General features: G+C 41.0%; 1 protein-coding gene across 5 annotated transcripts in view; it reads right to left on the bottom strand.

Moving 5' to 3' along the window:
* The window catches only part of TIMD4 (T cell immunoglobulin and mucin domain containing 4), a 62,846-nt gene that overhangs the window by 1,805 nt on the left and 36,835 nt on the right, over positions 1–24,206 (bottom strand). For 4 of the 5 annotated variants that reach the window (XM_045036381.1, XM_045036373.1, XM_045036362.1 and 1 more), the window contains 6 exons: positions 23,140–23,367; positions 21,672–21,755; positions 20,256–20,339; positions 3,305–3,351; positions 1,741–1,834; positions 424–463 (listed from right to left, as the gene is read on the bottom strand). In XM_045036381.1, coding sequence (XP_044892316.1) covers positions 424–463; positions 1,741–1,834; positions 3,305–3,351; positions 20,256–20,339; positions 21,672–21,755; positions 23,140–23,367 — 577 coding nt within the window. Of the gene's footprint in view, positions 1–423; positions 464–1,740; positions 1,835–3,304; positions 3,352–10,162; positions 10,322–20,255; positions 20,340–21,671; positions 21,756–23,139; positions 23,368–24,206 lie in introns of those variants that run through there. The other variant, XM_006927930.5, reaches the window with a different exon arrangement.

The raw sequence follows: 24,206 nt of genomic DNA, 5'->3' as shown, positions 1-24,206 counted from the left end.
ATTGGGCAGAGGCACCAAATCCCAGGAATGATATTCTACATGTTTTCATTTTCCCCACTGCCAGCTCTCTTCTCTGGAAACTCCTGTTTAACAACATCCTTTTAAAATGAATTGCTCAGAGTTGAACAAAAAATTCTGAACACAGAGGATAGTGACATATCACCTTCTCTCTTTTGCATGCCATGCTTCTATTAATGCAACCTGCCTTTGTATTTATATTTCGGACAAACATAACACAGTGTTAACCAGGACAGAGGTTAATGTGAGCTGAATCCCACATCTTTTTCACCTCTAATGCCACATTTCTCCAACCCTGTATTTCATCAGAACACAAGAACAAGTCATTAAACCACTGAGTAGTATCTAATCATTTGTAACAGCTTGTACAATCATTACAACAATCAGTCATGCAAGATGAATTACCTTGTGTGTTTCTGGAAACAATTGGTTTTCATGACTTTCCCTGAAAAGACAAGGCCATGGAATAAGCAGAGTAGCTGTGTTAGGACATGTGAAATGCTGGGTTAAGCCAGGAGCTGCCTTCCCAAGAGCAGAGGTGGACCAAAGGTGAGAATTTAGGGACTGGTTTAGGCAGGGAAATGCATTCCTTTTCCCAGATCTAGTGACTGCCTCTATGGGTCCTGAGGCAGTGCCCATCACTTACACAGGTGTTCCCATGTGTGGGCAATAGTGTTAAGCCGCTTCATTTTTAAGTCATTGCCCACTCATAATTCAAGCACTCACTCAAGTTTTAAAACACTTCCTTATGAGACATACTCAGAATTTCCAAAACTGTATGAGGACCAATGGCCTCTGCCTTTAAGAGGGCTTTGCATGAAGGCTAAAGACAGGCTTCCACTGAGTTTCAAGTTCCCTTTGGCGGTGTTCACTAGGGACAGGTGCTGAAATGTGCAAGTTTCGCTACTGCTGCTCAAAGCAGTTGAGATGGTTACCAGTCTTATCTCCTTATCTACCACTTCGAAACAGTTTCTGTTGATGACTACAGAACAGTTTTCCCCCATTTTACAACAGGACCAGATGCCACATGCCTATACTTTGCATGACAACTTAAAACCCTGTTTCATGACCATTTTTGCTGTGTTTCAAAACTATTGTTTTGAAAGTGAGGAGTGGTGGTGGGAAGGAGGGGTGCAAGGTCACAGACCGGCTGGAGAATCTAATAACAATTGTGGACACTGCCCCTTGAAAAATGCAGATATCAACATGCAAGTACCTTTACACATTTCAAGGGATTCACTTTTCCCCGAGGTCTCTCTGTGGAACCCAGGTAAGGAAAGCTTGCTTTAAGGAGATAATAAGGCCAAGATCCTTCATGGCTTTCTTCCTGGGGCAGTCCTAGTCAGAGGAGGAGGCCAGGCCACAACTTCCTCCACCCCAGACAATGATAATAATGGCACTTTCCACTTAAGGCAGTAATGAGGGAGAAAAGAGGCACATCAAGAGCATAGCATCAGAACTGTCACAGGTTATGCATCCAGTAAATGAAAGTACTCTCTTTTTTTTTCTTTTCCAAAATATAAACTCCATCAGGAAGATGATACATGAAGGCTTCAGCATCTTAGGGAGAATGAGTTTCCCTTGACCAGGATAGGGACCGGATGGAAAGAGGACTCTGGGGGATGGAGACAGGGGCAGAAAGCAGAATCTGTTCACTCCCAGGCCCTCCTGGAGCCTCCACAGCTCTGAGGGCTCCATCCCACCTGGGCCTGCCCTCCTTACCTCGAAGGAAAAACGCCACAAGCAACACCAACAGCACAAATCCCACGGAGGGAGCAATGATCATTAGCAGGTCAGGGTTGATGACCATTTTTACCTGGTGAGACACAGGGAAGGTGATGGGGCCACTCGTTTCTGAACTTCATACTCACACAGCTTCCGGTCCCAATCATATCTTCCCTCCACCAGCAGCTTCACTGCTTCTCACCCCATTTTGCCCGACATGTCTCAAGATCAAGACAAGACAGCCTTACAAATCAGAAGTTTTTAAAAATAATCTCCGAAAATCTGGAACATTTTCCCAGACCCCCAAATCTTCCTGTCTCCGACATCAGGCATATGAGCTGTGGGGCTCAGGGGTCTGAAGATAGGAAAGAGCTGTGCTGTGAGCCCTGTGTTCTCCATGGTCATGTCTCTTCATTGGCTACCACCTAAACCCTTTGAGTTCTGCCCAGTTCTGTGCAACTCAGGACCTCAGCTGACTTAGACCTCCAGAGGCAACAAGATAGAAGAGGAAAATGGAATTCAATTTCAACTTTTTGACAGCAGTGGTTCTCAAAGTGTAGCCAGGGGACCCATGAGATCAAAACGATTTTCATGAGACATTATTTGCCCTTTTCACTGTCATTCTCTCACAAGATGGAAGGTAGGGTTTCCCAGAGGTTACGTGACAAGTAATGGACTACTGTCACCATTCCGATGATAGAATATGCAAGCAGATAAGAGTATCTTTCTGTCTCCTAGCAAGCCAGACATTAATGAGATTTGCAGAAATGTCAAACAATGCCACTAATGCCACTTCTCTTGCTAATATTTTTTCGTTCGGGGAAAATAGAGTTATTTTTCATAAAACGTTATTTAGGTCAACAAGTAATAGATTTGCTTTCTTTGCTTTTAAATGAATTAACATCACTTTAAATTTGTTTTAATTTTTATGAGTGTACAGGACTTCTGACACCAAATCATTTGAGGAGTTTTGCTCTGCAGGCAGCACCTAGTTCTGGTAGGGGCTCAATGCCACCTCTGCTGCCCAGGTCATGCTCCATTTCCTCACCTTCCTGTCCCTTTCTCCAACACAGCAGCAAGGAGGGACAACAATCTCTCTCTGCAGAAGGAGAAGGGAAGGAAGAAAGAAGGGATGGGGACCTTTTTCCCTTTTCCCTTATAGGTGTCTATACTGCTGACAGTTTTTACGTGATGCAGCTTGAACCACTTTTGTGATGATAAAAATTAATGAAAGGCACGGTCAGCAAATAAGAAATATGCCGGTGGCAAGGGTTGATTCTGCAGGACGTCACTAACCCTGGGCCATGCAGAAGGAACACATAATGATCTTTCCATGTTTTTGTATGGGTTTTTTTCTTATTGGTTTCCAAAGCATCTGCACATATAGAAGTAACAATATGAATGTTAGTTCTGCCAAGAGCACAAGTCTACAGATTCCTCAGCTAGCTCACAACCGTTGCTGCTTAGACAGATCTGTCCTCCCCAGTTCATTTCTGCAAACCTCTATTGTGGATTTTAAAAATGGAAGTCCCATGCTTCAAATACTTCACGAAAATTTTACCTCTTCTGATTGAGCTTCATTCTGCACAACCATGGCTGTCTCGGATTCTGGGGAGGAAAAGTGGGGGGAAATGTTTGTATTTTCTGTGGAGGAATAAAATACCACATCCTGAAATAGGCATTTCAAACCTCATCTGGAATTTTAGTTGATGTGTTTAATCTTTCAATCCCATCTTTTCTTTTTGTATAATTTATTTACAACACATTTGTTTTGAAATGGTTTTATCTGATACCCAGCTGCTATCCAACATTATGCCACAGGAATATCTCCATTTTATAGATGGGTAGAGTGGGGCATTAGGTCAGCAGGCAATTGGGTCTACATTTTCTGTAGGTCCCAGCAACACATTCAGGATTTTTATCCAGCCAAAAAAATGTGCCAATCCATTAGTTAACAAATATCTATTATGCATTTATTATAGGCCATGTACTGTGCTAGCCTGACCATCAGCCTGGCTGATGAAATTTACAACTTAAGGCAGAAAACCAAATTTTTTTAAACAATTTTTTTTCTAATTTTTTGTTTTATTGTTGAGAGAGACAGAGCTTGAGGTGGGGTGGGGGGAGAAAGAGAGGCAGATGCAGAATCTGAAGCAGGCTCCAAGCTCTGAACTGTCAGCACTGAGTCTGATGCGGGGCTCGAACTCACAAACTGTGAGATCATGCCCTGAGCCAAATTTAAATGCTTAGCCGACTGAGCCACCCAGGCGCCCTCAGGAAATCAAATTGAAACAACAACAACAAAAAAAAAGTGAGTGGTTGAAAAAATAATGTCCTAATTGTGCAAAATTCTGGGAATAAATAATGCAAGATGTAGGGGTATATCACAAGGATGGCTGACCTGTTCTGGAGGACCAAGGGTAAGTGTTCTCCAGAAGGTGAAGGTCTCATGAGACATGGATGTTTTTATGTACAAACAATAATTGAGTTCATCAAGGAAAACATACTGAGAATCTACCAAACGCTAAGTACTATTCCAGGCACTAAGAATGCTAAGATAAACACGGCATGGCCCCACCATCATGAAATTTATAGTACATTACAGAAGGAAGACCAGTGGCCCCATGGGCCGAGGTAATGATGGACCCATGGAAGGTTGCTGATGAGGGCAGGCACAGGGAGAGGCATGTAGCCTACCATCATAGTTCAGTAAGAACTTCTAGAATTAAGCTCCATGAGGATAGTGTCCCTCTGCCTGCTCAACAATGGGACCCCAACACTGCCTGGCACACACTTGTTGCTCAGTAAGTGTTTGTTGAATGAGTAACACCTGAACTGAGTTAAGGTTGGGTAAGAATTAGCAATGAAAGATAGTAAGGGCCTTTTAGGTAGAGCAGCATCAGAAAAGCCATGAAGCATGGAACGGTGTGGTTCCAAGTGGGATGGCAAGAGGCTGTGAAGGAATGTGGAGTGGCAGAGGATGACACAGAGATGGGCAGGAACCAGTCATGCTGGTAAGTCTCCGTTTAATGCTGTAGGCAGTGGGAAACTATGGGAACATCTTAAGCTTGTTATGGTCTAGTTAAGAGGATAAGGAAATAACCAGATGAGATGATCAGTTATCATCTGGTCCCAGGTCCGAAATTCAGAGCCAGTAGAAACAAAGGGAGAGAGACAGATTCCAGAAATGCTTAGCAGGGAGATCAAGAGGAAGTGGACGTTGAACGGGAGGGTGAGAAAGAAACAAGTCTTAGATAATTTGCAGATTCCTTCTTGAGACTCTGGGCCATTGCCCAGCTGTCTGCTAAGACTGGGCACAGAAGAAGCAGAGCAGAAGTGTCCATCTCAGTGAAAAGGATGAGGAGTTCAAATTTATAGTCGGTGAGGAAGGCACCTGAGGGACACACACACACAACACTGGCCTAACGTGCAGTTGGCAGATTTAAATCTGAATCAAACTCAGGAAAAGTTGGAGTTGCAGATACTGATTTGGGAGTCATCGGTCTCCAAGGAGAGTTAAAATCCTCCGAGCATATAAGAAATCCAAGGGCTGCGTGTCCAGAGAGAGAAGAGCAGGAATCCTAAGAAACCCCAGCACTTAAAAGGTGGGCAGAGAAGGTGAGGGAGAAGGAAGCCGAAGAAACAAATGGCAGAGAGTAGAAAGTGAGAACTGTGTCAAGGAATCCAGGCCAGGAGAAAATGCCAAGGAAGAATGCAAAATCACATGTGCAACAAAACCTGCTGATAGAAACAGAACATAAAGCCACACATAGACGAGGCCTGAATATAATAAAAATCTAGGCCGATAATTACTGAAATTGATCATTGTTTCTCCCAGCCTTCCTTGCACTCAAGGCATAAGAAAAAACATGATGGGTTTTCTAAGGCTCATAATTTGGTACAAGAGTTTATTTCTTCGACAGGAAAAGTGACCTGTTGAATGCCTAGGAGCATAAACTCTGAGGAGAAAATTCAGCATGTTTTCATATCCTACAACTCAGTTATTGTTGTTTTTCTCTCTGCTATTATCCCCTAGAGCTGGAAATTGCAGGTAAGAATTCAAATCTCCTACCCCTGTTTTGTCAAAATCCTATAGTATTACAATCATTTGTGACAGATAAGCTGGAAATTGAAACCATCAAAGAGAAAAGCCATCCCAGGTCAGTTTTGTCACAGCTAATCTGTATTTTAAATTGGAATTGTCTAATGGGAGAGACGTTTTGTAAACACAAACACTGCTGAGTGATACCAAACAATACTCCTCCTTCCCCTCCTTCTCCTCATCTTCCTTCTCTTCTTCAGAAAATGCCAAAAGGCCCAATGGAGGCACTCCAAACCCAGTGTTAGATAGAGTTAGACACCGAATAAATGGCTGGCGACATTTGTTACCCATGAAACGCAGTGACGCTAACAGCTAGGGGATGAGGTAGGCAAGTGAAGACTACTCACTTCTGTGTTTTCTGTGCTACCTTGGTCCTTCCACCCTCAAGACCCTGACCTCTTACACAAGCACATTCAGGCAAAGGCAGGAGCCCCCCAGAACTTGCAAGAAAAGCAATTCTGTGAGAGGGGAACTGTGGTAGATTAAGTATGGTCTTCCTCAAAATTATGTGTACTCAGAACCTCAGACTGTGACCTTTTAGAAATAGGGCATCTTTGCAGATGTAATTAGTTTAAAGATATTGAGATGAAACCATCCTAGATTTAGGATAGGTCTGAAATCCAATGGCAGGCGTCCTTGTAAGGAGAGAAGAAGACACAGAGAAACACACAGGGAAGGCCACGTAAAGATGGGCAGAGATTGAAGGCATGTGGCTTCAAGCCAAGGAATCTCCGAGGCGCCAGAAGCTGGAAGAGACGAGAAGGGATCTTCCCTTAGAGCCTTCAGAGAGAACATGGCCCTGCTGACACCTCAATTTTAGGACTCCTGACCTCCTGCACAATAAGACGATAAATTTGTGTTGGTCTATGCCACTACATTTCTGGTAAATTTTTACAGCATCCTTGGGAATTCAAAAGAGACACAGTGATCACTAAGGTCTTCCATAGGAACAGCGGCTCTGGGGACGGGCACAAGGGATGACAGGAAGACTGACCCTCATTTAAAATGTTTTCGTACACTTTGTACTTTCACCATATATGTATGGTTATCTACCTAAAAGAAATTCATCACCAGGTAATAACAATGATAAAAGAATCTTCAATTTAACCACACTTTTCCCAGGTCTACGGACTCACCGGTACTTCTGATTAATATTAGACTCCCCTACAGGGTGAGAATGCATTTATATTTTAAAAAAAAAATATGAAGATGGGGCGCCTGGGTGGCGCAGTCGGTTAAGCGTCCGACTTCAGCCAGGTCACGATCTCGCGGTCCGTGAGTTCGAGCCCCGCCTCGGGCTCTGGGCTGATGGCTCGGAGCCTGGAGCCTGTTTCCGATTCTGTGTCTCCCTCTCTCTCTGCCCCTCCCCCGTTCATGCTCTGTCTCTCTCTGTCCCCAAAAAAATAATTAAACGTTGAAAAAAAATAAAAAAAAAAATATGAAGATATGGACAGTCTTGGCAGAGTTGTCATTGTAAATCAGTAAATTGGCCTATGGGTACTCTGGCAAAGTGGAATTCCTGTGGGATTCCATCCCAGACTTTGGAGCACTGTGAGAACACACCTGGGTCTCCCCAACACTGCACTGCCGTCTCTGAATATGTATCTACCCCAGGTTTCCTGGCTGTGTGACCTTGGGCATGATATTTGCTCTCTCTGAGCCACAGTTTACTCATCCCAAAATGCTGATATTGCCCCAACCAATCTCCTATGTCCTTTTCAACCTTTAAATTTCTGGATGCCTTTGTAAAAAAGAATTTGAATGACCTGAGAAAATGATTATTTTTCATGGTAATTTTTTAAAAAGGATGTAAAGCTATGCTTAGTATAGAAAATCAGTGTGTAAATACTTAAGAACATACAACAAACACATGCATACCTCTTGCTTCACAAGGAAAACTGAAAAGAAATACTGAAAGACTAGATACATCTGACATTGAGTGGAAATATTATAGGCAATTAAAAATTTTTTAGTTTGTACTTTTTTATAATTTCTAGATTTTCTCAAGTGAGAAAATTTTAACTGTAAAATATATATCATATGTTAATTACTGAAAACTCTCCAAGATGCCTGAGTCAAGAGCAAACTCTCAAGGTTTCGCTGAAGCACTGCCACAGTGACCTTCTAAGTGACACTTTGAAGATCACTGTTAGAAACACATCAACTCACAGCTGAAAAAGAACTCGGTGATGCTATTAGTAAAAGACACCCCCCCTAGATACAAGTACTGGTGTACAAAGATGTTCAGGAGATATATATATATATATATATATACACACACATATATACATATCATATTATATATCATATATATGTGTATATTACATATTATATATCATGTGTGTATATTATATATTATATATGTATGGAATATGTATGTGTAATACGCATGTATGTATATTACATGTTATATATATATTACATATATGTGTGTTTGTAATATGTGTGTAATATACATATATATGTAATACATATAAGTCTCTAGAGCAAGAATATAGACTTATATATAGGCAGAGAGACTTTTCTGTATATCAAAAATGGTTTGTTTGCTTGCTTTTAGATAATGAATGCATGTAAAAACTGGTGAAATACAGGTAGAGTTTGTAGACTTGTTAATTGCATCATGCCAATGTCCATTTCCTACTTTGACCACGTTCTACAGTTATGTAAGATGTTTGTGGCGGGGGAGGGGGAAACTGGAGGAACATATAGCTTTCTCTGTACTATTTTTGCAAGTTTGTATTGAGTCTAAAACTGTTTCAAAATAAAAAGCTTTTAAAAAGTGGTTTAAATATCAGCATTTCATATGGTTCAAACTAACACATGCATGATACATAGTGGCTTTGTAATCAAGATTTATTGAAAAAAAATGTTGAATACATTTTAAAGTACGTTTAAAAATGATTTTGTAAAATGTTTTGTGTGAAAAAAAAATGATAGACGTTACTCTGTCGTGAGAAAAAAAATGACCTGAAAAGATATAGCCCAAACTGTTATGGTAATTATTTCTTCATCTTGGTCATTTGGGGTGAGGGCTTGGGAAGAATGTTTAGAATACAAGGACATTTCACTTTACAGTGTTTTGCTGTTTTCTTTTACAAGAGCATGTATTTATTTTACAACATAAAAATATAAGGTGTAAATGTTAAAACCACAACATAAAAACATTGCCTTGACTTTTATCATCTAGTAGGATAGGAAGCAGTATTCAGTACATATGCTGGAAGAGTTCTGTTGAAGGAGACTCACATCTGCCCTTTCTAAAGAATGTGTCCTGTATCTGGATGATATAGATTAAGGGTTGCCAAACTATAGCCCAAGGGTTGAATCCAACCTACTGCCTGTTTTTGTACAGACTGAGAGCTAGGAATCATTTTAATATTTTTTTATTGGGGAAAAATCAAAAGAAGAATAACTCATCACACATGCAAACTACAGGCAATTCATATTGAATGCCCATCAGTAAAGTTTTATTGAAGTGCCCATTTGTTCATGTGTTATCTGGGGCTGCTTTTGTACTACAAGGGCAGAGCGGAGTAGTTGAGACCACCAGCATGGCTGGTAGGACCGAAAATATGTACAGTCTGGCCCTTTACAGAAGTGTGCTGACTTCCGGTATAGTTAGTCCCCGGATGCAAAAACAACACCCACGGAGTCAGGGAATTAAATGTGTTATATCAGAGCACAATTTTAATGCTAAAACCTTCAGACCTTCAGACCCTAGAGTGATGAGACTTCCCCTCAAGATGGTTATGCCTAAGGTAGTGGACTCGAACTTACTCACTGAAATAAAACTACATGCTATGTGCAGATCTGGAATGACATTGAATTTTGAGTTAAGAAAATCTTTTAAAATCCATTTTGAACATCACCCCGTTTGCCATCCCACTGGTGGAAATTTGCTTCAAAATTACTTGGAACTCCCTGTAAAAGTCAACTTATTGAGCACTACAGTATGCCTGGCAGAGCGATAAGCACTTCATATAAATTATCTCACTTAATGCTTATACCATCCATTCTACAGACATAAACTGAGGCTGAATAAGTTTAAATCACTCTTTCAAGGTAGCACAGATAATAAAAGGAAATTTGAACTCAACTCTGAATGACTCAAAAAATCATGATTATAACCACTCTGAGAGGAAAGAAAAAGAGCATATTAGCATCCTATTTGAAAATACAAACTCTAGCCAGTGGGCTACGTGCCAGAAATCAACTGGAAATAAAAGCACTCTATATTCTCAGTGGGTCTGCTTAAAAACTGATAACTGAGTATTTTGACTCATTAAATTCATAGACACAGGACTCATCTGTATGTACTTTTAAAGCAAATTTAGTTCTGATATAAGTCAACTCAATGATACAATCTTAGCACAATCCTAGGACTTGAAAAGTGACAACTTCAAGCCTTCAGGTGTTTTTCCATAGGTAGCATCTGGCTTATGCTGCCCCCTTCTGGACCACTGGTGGTATGGCCTTAAAAATTCAAAGGCAAGATAAAAAAGATCCTTCAGAGAGTATTTTAGATTTGAAAAGAATTCGAAATTATCTCCTCTGATCCCCCCCCTTTTTAAGGAAAAACTAAAATCTAGAGACAGTTTCACTCATTCAGGGTTTCAGAGTAATGAGTAACGAAGGAAGTGACTAGAACCCATATTTTTTGTACTTGCCTGGCAGCACTAATGCAGATCTGGAATTTCAAAACGCCTTTTGAAAACAGAAACACAACTTTCTTCAATTCACATACTTGCTTTAAAATTTTGGAGACCTCTGAATGTTTTTAATATGTGCAATGATCAAAAGAGCACCATACGCTGAAATAAATCAATCATTCCATATGTGAGTCAGGTGTTCCTTAGCACCAAGGGCAAAATTGGGTAAGGACCTTTTTTTTTTTTTTTTTTTTTTTTTTTAATTTTGAAAGGGAACAGACAGCAAATTGGGTTGGCACCCAATGTGGTTCATAAAGAAGAAGGAATGGTAAGATGACTTCACATTTCATGCAGATGAGTTAACAGAAGGAAACTCTAGAACAACATTATTTAAGAGTCATTGAGTTCCGGGGCACCTGGGTGGCTCAGTTGGTTGAACATCTGACTTCAGCTCAGGTCATGACCTCACAATTTTTGAGTTCCAACCCCACATTGAGCTCGTTGCTGTCAGCATGGAGCCAGCTTCAGATCCTCTACTGCCCCCACCCTCTCTCTCTCTGCCCCTCCCCTGCTCACTCTCTCTCTCTCAAAAAAGTATATATATATATTATATATGATATAAATTTTATATCACACATATATCTATATATTTTTATATATTAATATCACATATTTATATATTTATATATATGTGATATGAATTTTATATCATATATATTTTTTTTTAAGTCACTGAGTTCCAAACTTTGTGTCAAACTTCCACTGCCTCCAAGGATGCCCCACCAACAAAAATGTCGTCATCATTATGAGAGCCCAGAGTTGTCACCTCAAGTCACTACTCTCACGTGCCAATATGAAGTGAAGCAGAGCTAAGGCCTCATCCCTAATCCACCATCCCCGCCCCCCCCAACCCCAGACTCCTCTCTGCAGGGCAATGCTCTTCCTACACCAGCTGATTGATTTTGGTTGAGGGAGGTGGCAAAGTCCTCACTTTACCAAGAAACCTCAGAAATGCTAACAACAACAATAATAAGTGGATACCATATACCAAGCACTTAACTATACTACACGCCAGACACAATGAAAGTACTTCCATGTCAAAGCACTTCCATGTTTGAGCTCAGAAAATGCTCTGCAGTCAGGCACCTGGTGGCTCAGTCGGTTAAGCACCCAACTCTTGATTTCAGCTCAGGTCATGATCTCACGGCTTGTGAGTTCGAGCCCTGCACTGGACTCTGCACTGACTGTGTGGAGCCTGCTTCAGAGTCTCTGTCTCCCTTTCTCTCTTTCTCTCTCAAAAATAAGTAAATCTTAAAAAAAAATTTTTTTAAAGAAAATGCTTTGCAATAGACACCATTGGTTTTCTCACTGCCCAGTGAGAATCCTGTGGCCTAGAGATGTCAGGTGACTTGCCCAAGTCACGTAGCTAGGAAAGGAAAGAGCAAATCTCAGAGCCAGGATTATCTACCTGCAGAGGCCAAGCTCTTATCCTCTGAGCTCTACAGTCTTTGGAAAATATGGCAAATGCTCACATACGGTTGCCATAGAAAGTTCAGTGGTGGAGAGTGAATGATCTTGCTATTTTGCGGCAAAATAGGAAGAAATCCATTTGGAATGGAACCCTAACCTTTTTGCTGCTTTGATGGGTGCAGTTTTTGGAAAGGAGATCTTTCTAACTATTACTTTAATATTTTAATATTAATAATATAATTTTTATAATTTATTATAATAATATATAAATAACTATATATTTCTAACTATTGATGATGATGATAATGAGCACAATGTAAGCAGCTGAAAGTGCACAAAAACACTTTCACATTATCACTCTTGAACTTCAAAATAAATCTACCAAGGGAAGTAAACTTCAGCAGAGTGCTTGAAAGAGGAGGCAACTGAAACTTAGGGAGGTCCCATCTCTTGCCCAGGACTGCACAGCTAGTAATGGTCACTAGTCAAGCAGTGACAGTATCAGAGCCAGTGAGATTTATCTGAGGCACGATTCTTATTGATTGAAAACTCTTCACAATGTTAGAGCAATGTTATCTGATTCCACCTTCCATGTCTGCCCCCCTCTGCTGGGCTGCTGAGCACCCCAGAGTTCAACAGGCGGCCATGCCAAAGGGCTTCAGTCAATGACTTGTTCACAGTGGGAGAACCGATACCTTGCCTCACCACAGAACCTGCTGAGGTATGTCATTACCCTTCCCCCTGTGACACCAAAGATCTCTCCAGGGCCTAGATCAGTGTCGGAGGAACATTTCGGTGTGCAGAGTGGTCACCCAGCTCACTGGGTTATCCGTCAACGAGGCCTCATCTTAGGACTGGCTCCATGGTCTATTTCAGTGGCTGAAATAGACACCTTACTTCTTTTTCCCTTTGTTTGCTTTACCACAAACATACTTCTCTTAAAGCTTGGCAACTCCCTTTGTTTTTATTTGGTTGACCTTTCTGAAGGTGAGCTGTTAGATGCTAGAATTACACAGATTCAATCCCAGCTTTATTAATGAAAAAATATCATTTGTACGGTTGGTAGAATATAATGCTATTGTGAGAAGAATCATGAAAATCCATTTTTTGTCCTTTGCCTTTATCCCCAGACTGCCAGCCTACAACTGATTCAAGCCTGTGAACAGCGTGGGCATGAGAGATAAAACAAATCGGCTAATGCCTCACGAAAGATGTTGACTTTGAAATCAACTGCATCCAATTTCTTTCCTCCTAACAACGGCATTTGTGAGTGAAAATGAGCTTTGCTTCATTCCCCTGCCTTCCTCTGTTCCTTCTGCTGAACTTGTACTGAAAACAGCAATTCCCCCTACAACTTCTTTATGTCCTTGATCAACTGAGGACCCAGAAAAAAATGTTAAGTTCTAACATGGCTCAGCTTTGTCTTTAATAAAATAGTGCAGTGTAGGAGAAAGAGCTCTGATTTGAGAGCCAGAAGGGAGTCCTATCTGGGGCCTCGTTCCCACTTCTCTTTGAACTTTTTTATGCCTGTGTGCCTCAGTTTCTTTCTATGTAGAACGAAGAGTGCACACTACACCAGCAACTCCTAAATGTCTTCTTGGGGCCAGGGATGGGATGGCTTCAAAAGAATCTCCTGAGGAAGTTTGCTAAGCATATAATTTCTTAGACCCACCCCCAGGGTAGGTTCTAATTCTTCAAGCCTTGGGTAGAGTAAAGCAATCTATATTTTTACTAAGCACCCTGTGTTTTCAACCCATGGCCAGGTCTGGTATATGCATGAACTGGATGACCTTGAAGTTCAAGGTCTTGGTTCCATCCCCTGGGAGGTCAACATGAGATCAGATTGCTCCACACTTTCATTTATTCTATCCTCACTCCCTTTTCTCTTACCTCCATTTCTAGACCAAACCCTACCTCTCTCATTTTTGACTGATCCCCTTCTGCTACACCAGGACCAACCTTGCCCCATTCACTATCTCCTCTAAATATCCATCCTCAAACTTCTTGAAAGAACACCTAATATTCACTCTCTAACAATTGCTTGTCTTGGACTTCAGAGCATCCACCCAGAGAGCTAACACTGTTCACCTAATGGTTCACAGCCACCTAAGGGCCTCATCCTTCTTGACCAGCATTCTGAATTTCCCAGTATTTGACTATACCCTCCATAACTTTTGTCAGCTCAGCCCTCTCTGCACTCATGCTCTGCTGGATCCCTTCCTACTTTTTCTGTCTTCATCCCTGCCTCCTCTTCCAATGTAGTTGTCCCTTTATGGGGTTGTACCTTTTCATTTCTCCCTCCATCTCACACAATATCTTTAGGTGATTTTACAGGAGCTTTCCATTATCCCTCTCCTAACGAGAAAATATAATAAAGTGCTTAAGAGCTGAGTTTCAAGAGCCAAGAGACCCAGGGTTCAAACTCTGGCAAATTTAACTTCTCCAAACCTCAGTTTCTTTTCCTTTATAATGGAAGTAATGATAGCATCTTTCTCACAGATGCAGACAATGCCTCACAATGAGACACTGTGCCCAAGCCTGGTATAAAAAAAGCATTTGGTAAGTGTCATTTATTATCAGTGATTCCCCAAATCGTATCTAGAGCCCTGAACTGTCCCTTATGAGGTAATATGTATTAAATTATTGGTGTATTTTTAAGTCCCTGTTCAGCAATTGTAACCTGAATCATGGTAATTATTATTTGATCAGAGGTAGGTGCCAATCATCAAAGGCACCCATTCTCACCCAGGCATCTGTAAGTCAACCCAGCCCCATATTCCCAACTGCCCATTAGACATTCCTCAGGGACCCTTCAAACTCCAGGTCTCCCAAACAAATTCACCCTTTTTCCTGGGGTTCCTTACTAGTTAACTTGTCACATCAATCTAACCTCCCAAGTACAGAGAATGAGTCATCCTTCATTCTTACTCTGGTCACTGTCCTCCCAATCCTAACTCCTAAGTGGCTTTGACTCTGTCCCCTCTCTGTAGTTACTGCTGCCATTATTCTACTCTAGACATTCATCTCTGGTATGAATTATTACAAAAGGCTCCTGGGTAGCCTCTCTGCCCCCAGGCTTGCTCCTTCTCATACATCTCCCACACTCTTACCAGAGCAATGTTTCCTAAAACAGAACTGGAAATATCATTCCCTACCCAGAAAACATGAATGGTTTCTCATGACCCTGGAATAAAATCTAAATTCTTCAGCCTATCAATCAAGTCCCTTAAGAACCTAGACCATTCCCAGCTTCTTGTCTCTATTAGATTAAACTAGACTATTAGACAAGCTCCAAAGATTTCATACTCTTATCAAGTTCCCTTCTTTTTGTTCATGCTCTTCTTCCTGCCTGTTCACCCTTCCCTGCACAATGAAATGTTCTCATCCTTGAAGAACCAATTCAAAGATTATTAAGTTAAATTATGCTGGCCATCCTTTCCAGGATAGAATCCATCTTTCCCTTCTTTGGGCCCCCAGGAAAACTTTCCATACTTCTATCCCAAAACTAAACCCACTGGATGATTGTTTGCTATACATAGCCTGTCTATCTTACTAAAGTGTGACCCCTTTTAGGACAGATGTCATGACTTATTTATTCCCATGCCATGTATAGAAAATCAATTCAATAAGCCATGTTTAAGTAATGACGGATTTGAAACGCCTTTACCAAAAAATCATATTACCTATTTCCAAGTACCCAAAACAAATTCCAAGATAAAGAGAAAAGTCTCATCTCCAACCACTTTGTCCTCTGAGAATCCTTTGGCTCCTTGGAAAGGCCAGCTTGCTCTGGACCATGAAGCTTTGGATGACTTTGTCAAACAGAAAGACACGGTAATAGAGCAGCTGTTTCTAAAAGCATTCCCTCCCATTTCCTGGGCCCCAGTTTCTAATCTTCTCAGTTTCCCAGATTTCCATAGACAATACTCCTCCCTGGGAGTTAATGAACACAAGTTTAAACCCCCTGAAACCTGGGTGTGAGTCTCAGATCTCTCTCTGTCTAGCTGTGCGATCTCCGGCAAGTCACTTCACATCTCTGAGCTCCATTTCTAGGCAGCCTTAGAGTGGAGGCAAGGATTTGCCACCCTAGGTAGGCCTTTTCACATGATGTCTACAGCAAATGCCTTAAAAGTAGAGGGAGCACTGAAGTAGGAGATAACCTACTTGGAGTTGTCCTATGAAATGAATAACATGAATCTGGAAGTTCTTGCTTGGCACACTCAACCACAGCTCTTTTTCAGGCATGACTTGAATTCCACGCCTACATTGTAGAGTGGAGCCTCTACAGACTGAGCAGTATGAGAAGGACAAAACAATTCAGAGGCAGCAGGAGATGAAATGTGTCCATAAGCAGGAATAAAACCAATGATTAAGAATTCTGTAGAGCCACCTAAAAGGGAGTCAGTGAAGAGCTTTCAGAATCTCAGATTTACTCCAGTAACAAGTAGAGAATTACTACCGTGAGATTTTAAAAGCTCTTGTAACTTTCCCAGGTTTGTAATTTTGTCACTCATTGGCTGTTTCCCTGGTGCAATTAACAGATTTAAAAAAAAATAATAAAACCAAAAGTGTCTGTGTGTTTATAAAGAACAGCGAGTCAGTTGGGAGCTGGTGAAAGTGGCCTCTTGTTACCCTGCCAGAGAGACCTAAAAATGAAGGTGTGTGAGTAGGAATAATAGATATGTGAAGAAGAAAGGAAATGGGGATAGGGCATAAGGACTATCGTTTACTAGCCAGTAATTAGGTACCAGGTATTTTTCTTATGCGTTTCCTCACTTAACAGTCCTATGAAATAAGTACTAATATCATCATCACTGTACGTTTTGGGGAAACTGAGATTTAGAGAAGAACAGAACAAATAACTCACCTGAGGATCTAAAAGAAAACAGAAACACAAAAATGGCAGAGCTGGGATATAAGCCTGAGCCTTCAGACTCCCCAGTGAGCTTTTTCAACCCCCACCCAGAGCTACCCTGGAGGCTGTGAGGATAAAAGACTAGAAAGAAAGGATCTGAGATGTTACTGAGGCAGTAAAAGAACGGAAGGCATAATCAATGGCAGACTTAATCCCAGGCCATCAGATTATGACTTCAGAGTCCCTCCCCAGTAGAGGGAACAAATTGGAACAAATTTGAGGGAGGGAACAAATTTGTCTTGAGGGAACAAATTGGAACCATTTCACAAATTCCTGCTGCCATGCAAGAAATGAAATGAACCCTCAGGCTGGATGGAATGCTTTGAGTTCCTAGGTACCTGGAGGGGTCAGAGTTAGCATTCTTCAAACAGACTCTTTAGCTCCGGGGTGGGGGGAGGGGAGAAACCTATGCAAGTTTTTATTGTTGTTTGTTTGTTTGTGTTTGAATGATGGTTCCAAACCACTTGGAGCTTTGCAGAATTCTTGGAGAATCTAAAGATATGTCCTAGACTTTTCCCTCAGAAAAATGTATGTGCACATATGCACACATAATTATATATGTAATTTCAGGGGGTTCATACCACCCCCAGCCCGTGCACAGACAACTCCACCCAGGAGACCACAGACATTTAAAATTTAAAATCTCCGAGGCCTGGTGTGAGTCCCAGCTCTCCCTCTGCCCAGCTCTATGATCTTGGGTAAGTCACTCCACGTCTCTGAACTCCATTCTAGGGAGCCATGGAGTGGGGGCGAAGAACTATCACTCTGGGTAATGCTGACTTTAGGGAATAATAATTTTGACCAGATCTTCTTGAAGAATTGAAACCAGCTCTCATCCACGGAAGGCTTGCCATCCAAAATTACATGAAGAAATGAGGAAGGAATCAGGGATATTTGGCCAGGGAAAGAAACCCCACAGAGTCACGTGAGCTCTCTGAAAGGAGTTGAAAGCACTTTCATGTGAATGAAGAAGTAGCACTTATCCTGACTTATTCTGTAAATGGCTCCAGACTGGGGAGTGAGGGGTGGGGAGAAGCAACACAGTATGATGTCAGAATGGCAGCAGAGTTGAACAGACATGGGTTAAACCCGTGTCATCATTTACCAGATAAGTTATATAACCTTCATGAACTCTAAAATGGAGGTGATAATGGTATCTATCTCATAGGATTTTGTGAGAAGCCAGATGAAATAATGCGCTTAACGTGAGCACTATTGAAACAAAGAGAGACTTCAGTAGATGTCAGCTACTCTGATAAACTCTCTGAGCCTCCATTTCTTTATCTCTAAAATAGGTATAATATCTGTACCCGATCAGAAGGTCACTATGAGATTTAAATAAGAAAATACATATTAAATACCCTTAGTACAGCACCTAACACATAATTAAGTCTTCGGCAATAGAAAGTGCAATTATTGTTACAAATGTTTCATTACAACCAGTGGGATGAGAGGACAGTAAATGGAAAAAACACCACCATTTATTTCAGACAGGAAGACAAGACAAAATAAAATAATATCTAAGAGCTTGGACTCAGAGCTAGACTTCCTGCATCAGGAACCTGAGAGCAGTGTGGCCTTGGAAAAGTTGCACAAAATAGGGGTATGAGCATCTGCTAAAAAGGAATTGAATGAAGTGGCCCATGAGAACAGCTTTGCACTGCACCACATATAATATGCGTTCAATAAGTCCTGGTTTCTTCCATAATGAGTAAAGGTTACACAGAGATAGACCTTCTTACAGCAAGCTCCTTCTCAGCAATGCAGCCTCTAGATGTTGCTGCAAATATTCTCTCTCCTCCAGGATTTATCAAGGAAGAGTGAAATAACAGTTATCTGGGGTATTACAGAAGAGGGTGAAACATCAAGATGACCTCTTGTTTCCTTGCAGTTGAATGTAAAATAGCCTGAGATTTAAATGGAATGAATGATAACATTTTGAGAACTCCTTGCCCACTCTCCATCATTTTTCTCGTTGCTACCTCCTCTTCTGCCAGGAAACAGCCCCTGCTTTTACCCCACGCCACAGACAAAGAAGGTTTGGATCTTTGGCATCTAGCTTCACCTAAGTTAACAACAACTAGTCCAAATTTCCCGTCTTCCCGCTGAATGAGGTAGCGCCAAAAAAAAAAAAAAAAAAAAAAAAGCCAAAACTTTTCAACATTAGGTCACCCTTGCATTTCACCTTGATTTATAGTCTTCTTTCAAAATGTATCCTCTTTCCACTTACTCTTGCCCATCCTCTCCAATTCTATCTGCTGAGCCCTTTGTGAGTGATGTTACACTGCCTCCTTCACAGAGTTACAGGACCATTGTTTGGCTAATAAACATATGGAAAGACACTCAAACGCCTTGTTAATCAACAAAAAATGAGACAACAAAAAATGAACAACAAAAAAATGGGACAGAATTTTCTTCTCAGGAGATTGAAAAAAAATTAAATAAATGGTCATATCAAGTATAGGGGAGATGTAGGAAAGCAGACACTGTGGGTGGGAAAATAAATTGGCAAAGCCTTTCCAGAAGACAATTTTGTAATGGCTAGTAAACTTAAAGTGTACATTTCTTTCAGCCTAGGATTTCTCCTTCTTAGTCACCACCCTAGACCGTTAGACATAGACACTTAAGGAGGCTCTCACATACAAGGATGCCCCTGCAAACTACTTATGGTAATGAAATATTAGAACACCTCAATGTCCCTTCGTGGGCATTGGATATTATAAGTATCCACAGTATAAAATTCTATACAGCAATTTAACATAATGATATATATCTACATGGACTGGAAAGGAAAGTAGTCCAGTATATAATGCTAGGTAAATAAACAAAATACAGAAGGCTGCATACAGTATAATAGAATTTTTTTTTAATTCACACAACAGAACAAAACTGCATATTTCTATACACACATATAAGGAAATAGAAAAAGATCTAGGAATGGTCCTCTTTAACTAATAGCAGTGATTATATCACAGGAAGGGCTAGGATTAAAGACAGGGAGTCAAAGAGATTTTTTTCCTACTTTTTATGTATCCCTAACAAAAATACATTAGTGTAATATTTGTGTAATTTACAATAAATTACTAATTTTTTAAAATGAATGGATGATTTTCTGGCAATTCTAGCTTCAAGACAGAAACAACTAAGGAAGAAGGGGAATCCCAACACAGGGGTTTCAGAAAAGAGGCAGAAGAGGGAAGAAGCAAACATGGCTGCTATTAGCTGGTTTCACTTTCCCAGCTTGTGGGAAGATGTAGGATGTGACCACAGTGGAACCAAAATAGCCAAATCCCAAGACAAACAGGCAGATGGCAGATGACAGATTGTTCCCACGGTCAAAGACAAAATCACCCTCACGAGCACAGCCCCTTACCTCTTGGCTGAGGAAAAGTCACTGACTCACTCATTTCCCACATTGATGTCTGGGACGTTGACTGGAGACCCCAACCTTCAGATTCTGAAAAAAACAAAACAAAACAAAACAAAACAAAAACAAAACAAAACAAAACAAAACAAAACAAAAACAAAGGAAAAGAGAAAACAAACTTAGGTAAAAACTTGTCTTTTTTATTTTTGGTGCCCCACTGTCCCCTAAACTAACTTCTGTCATAAAAAAAATAAAAGTAGAATGGGGCACCTGGGTGGCTCAGTTGGTTGAGCATCTGACACCTCAGAGCTTGGAGCCTGCTTCAGATTCTGTGTCTCCCTCTCTCTCTGCCCCTCCCCCACTCATGCTCTGTCTCTCTCTCTCTGTCAAAAATAAATAAACGTTAAAAAAATATCTTTTTTAAATAAAAAATAATAATAAAAGAAGAAGAAGAGCTAATGTTTACAGAGCATTCAGTTCATGCTGTTCTAAGTGATCTACAAGTATCCTCTCATTTAATCTTCAGAAAGAGACACAGGATAGGTGTTATTGTTATTCCCATTTTATCAATGAGGAAGCCAAGACCCAAAGAGGTTAAATAACTTTCCCATAGTCATACAACAGTTAAGAAGTGGGTCTTGTACCCAGGCAGTGTAACACCAGAGCACACACCCTGTGCCATACTGCCTCCCTATATTGTACTAACACAAGAACAGATTCATTTATTTACCCCATAGATATCTGTTTTCTTCTACTTGACTATAAGCCCCATTAAGTAAAATCTGCCATTTGAACACTTACTAACATGCCAGGCACTCACCTAAGGCCATTATATCCATGAAGTTATTCAACTCTCCAACTCACCTGGGAAATCAGCCGAGGCCAGAAACCCCTGGCAAAAAGGAATAAAACAGAGAGCCCAGCCTGGGCACTTCTCTCTAGCACCCCCCCATGGATGTAAATCGTGCCTTATTTTAGGGTATTCCCTGCCCTTGGACCCCTATTAAATACCTAAAGAAGTCTTGATTGATGAAAGATCACATGAATGAATTTCTCTCTCTACTACAGAAAGCCAATGATCAAGTGAGGACGTCCCTCAAGGAAGTCAACAAAGATCATTGTACTGGGAATTAGAATGAGACGGCTAAGCACTGCCTCACCTGGAATGGAAAGGCAAATATTCCAGAAATGTGCTACCATGAGGAATTGCTTAAACAAATCAAGGTCAGTCTCTCTCCCCACCCCCCTTTCTCTCTCAAAGCCACAAGAATGAATGAACCACAAATGTGGTCCAATTTGTCCTAGATAGGGTTCATGGCACACAGGACCCCAAATTCATCTTCAATTATCTCATTCAATAGCATTTTACTCTCCTCAACCTAAGAAATGAGGAAAAGAAAGAGAAAGAAAGTGTCCTCATACCTCTGGATGTAAGCAAGGCAATGTTTCCAGAGGTCACCTCGGTGCTTCTCTCAGAGTCACTGGAGAGAAAGAAACTTTCTGATTCTGGAATATAAAAAAAGTTTGATAAAAGAGAGCTGCAAAAATAAGTGTTTGTGCCGAGTGGTGGGATCCAGGGCTATTTTTATACTTGTCTTTGCGCCTTTTTATATATTTCAGGTTTTCTTCAAGGATTGCAAGTAATTTTTTAGGATCAAGAAAACTACAAATGTCATAGTTTAAGGTGATTATTTTAAACACCAAAAACAATTAAAAATACATACAAAAATTGGCTGGTTTATGGTTCATGAACTTTAGGTGACAACCCAGAGTATAACAGAATTAGCTGATTGAATATTATGAAGCTATTTAAATTACCCAGGCCTTACTGAGGCAGCTGAGACAGCTAAGAAAGCCTTCACACTATCTCTTAATGAGTTTCCAATAGCATTACCTTGGTATCAGAGGTTGAAACATGGTGGGCACTTTGATAAGCCCTATAAGTAATGAAGCTAGTAAGTCAGTGAGGGTCCAAGATGGAGGATCAAAAATGACTTGGGGGGGGGGGAGGGGCAGGAAGGAAAGAAAAAGAAAAGAATGGAGGGGAGGGAGGAAGGGATTGAGAGAAGAAGGGAAGGAAAGAGGAAGGAAGAAACAAAGGTAGAACTAGTTCATCATCAAGGGATATTTTAAGGCATCTGGAGGCCTTTCCTCAACCAATCTCTAATGCCAAGGCAGAGACTTAATGCCAAGGCAGAGACTTAACCCCTAGAAGAATAAAACTGGGGTCTGACCCCAGATGACATATCCTAGCTGTTGCATAAATATCTCTAAGATTCCTGGAAGGTCAACTGGAGAACCAAAAAATCTGACTTTCAAAAAACAGAAAAAATAGGGGGCAAAAAAGGAAACCATAAAACAAAGAAAAGGAACAGATTGATGAAACCACATCCTCACTCACACAAACGCACATACATACAGTTATAAACTGAACTATATTCCCCAAAATTCATATGTTGAAATTCTAACCCCCAATACAGGAAATTGTGCCCTTATTTGGAGAAAGAAATAATTAAGTAAAATGAAGTTATATGGATGGACCCTAATTCAATATGACTGGTGTCCTTATGAGAAGATAAGATTAGGACAGAGACACAGAGGGAAGACCATGTGAAGACACAGAAAGAAGGTAGCCATTTATAAGCCAAGAAATCAGTCGTACTGACACCTTTGTCTCATACTTCTAGCCTCCAGAATTATGAGAAAATAAATTTCTGTTGTTTAAGCACCCTGCTCTGTGGCATTTGTTATGACAACCCTAGCAAACCAGAATGCACACACACAAGGGCAAGTCTCTGAACTGCCCCATTCAGTGAAAGAACCCTGTTGCAAGGGACCCAAGATACATCTGACCAGCAGAAGGGAAAGAATGGCCAAATGTACCATGTACCTGTAGTGAAGGTGGGTGCTCCCATTGAAGGCTCAGTGGTCTCAAGAACTGGGGTTGCTTCAGGAAGAAAGGTTGATATTGTTGGGGGGCATGTGGTTGCCACAGCTGTGAGGGTAGTCTGAAGTGGTGTTCTGGTTGTGAGTTCAGGTGTAGTCACAGCTGTTGTTGGAAGCACAGCTATGGTTGTCGTCAAGGCAGTAGTGGTTGTTGGGCGCTTGGTTGTTGGAGCTGTAACCGATATAAGATACATTGTACAAATATATGTGGGATCTGTCCATTTCTCTGTTTCTGCTGCCCTCACCTGGTCCACTGGCCTGGACCACTGGAATGCCCATGAAAGTTGGGTTTCTTGCCCCTACTCTTGACCTTTCCGATATGCTTTTTACACATTGGCTAGAACAATCTTTTATTTTATTTTTTTTTTTAATTTTTTTTTCAACGTTTATTTATTTTTGGGACAGAGAGAGACAGAGCATGAACGGGGGAGGGGCAGAGAGAGAGGGAGACACAGAGTCAGAAACAGGCTCCAGGCTCTGAGCCATCAGCCCAGAGCCTGACGCGGGGCTCGAACTCACGGACCGCGAGATCGTGACCTGGCTGAAGTCGGACGCTTAACCAACTGCGCCATCCAGGCGCCCCTAGAACAATCTTTTAAAATGACAAATAATTATGTTGGTCCCCTGCTTAAAAGATTTTACTGGGTCCTCCTTGCCCTTGAGATAAAGGACCCAACCCCAAAGTTGGCCCACAAAAATTCCCCTTGATCTGGCTCTTTCTTTACAATCTCAGGTCTCCACTTTACTCTTCTCACTTGTCTCCAGCCCACTGGCTTTTCTTCACCTCTCTAAACAGTGACCTCACACTGGAGGGACTTTGTACCTGTTGCTTCTGAGCCTCTCTCTTCATTAGTCTGACTCCTACTGAACCCTCATGTCTCAGCTAAAAGGATACTGTTGTAAGGAGGTCACACATATTCTGCAATCAATTAGGTTTCTGGGTTTTGCACTCTATACTTTACCTTCACTTTTATTTTATGATTATGGTTTAACACCTGCTTCTCCCACCAG

This window comes from Felis catus, chromosome A1 (genome assembly GCF_018350175.1).
Source record: "Felis catus isolate Fca126 chromosome A1, F.catus_Fca126_mat1.0, whole genome shotgun sequence".
Classification (NCBI taxonomy): Eukaryota; Metazoa; Chordata; class Mammalia; order Carnivora; family Felidae; genus Felis; species Felis catus.
This window is presented reverse-complemented; position numbering and strand designations above follow the sequence as displayed.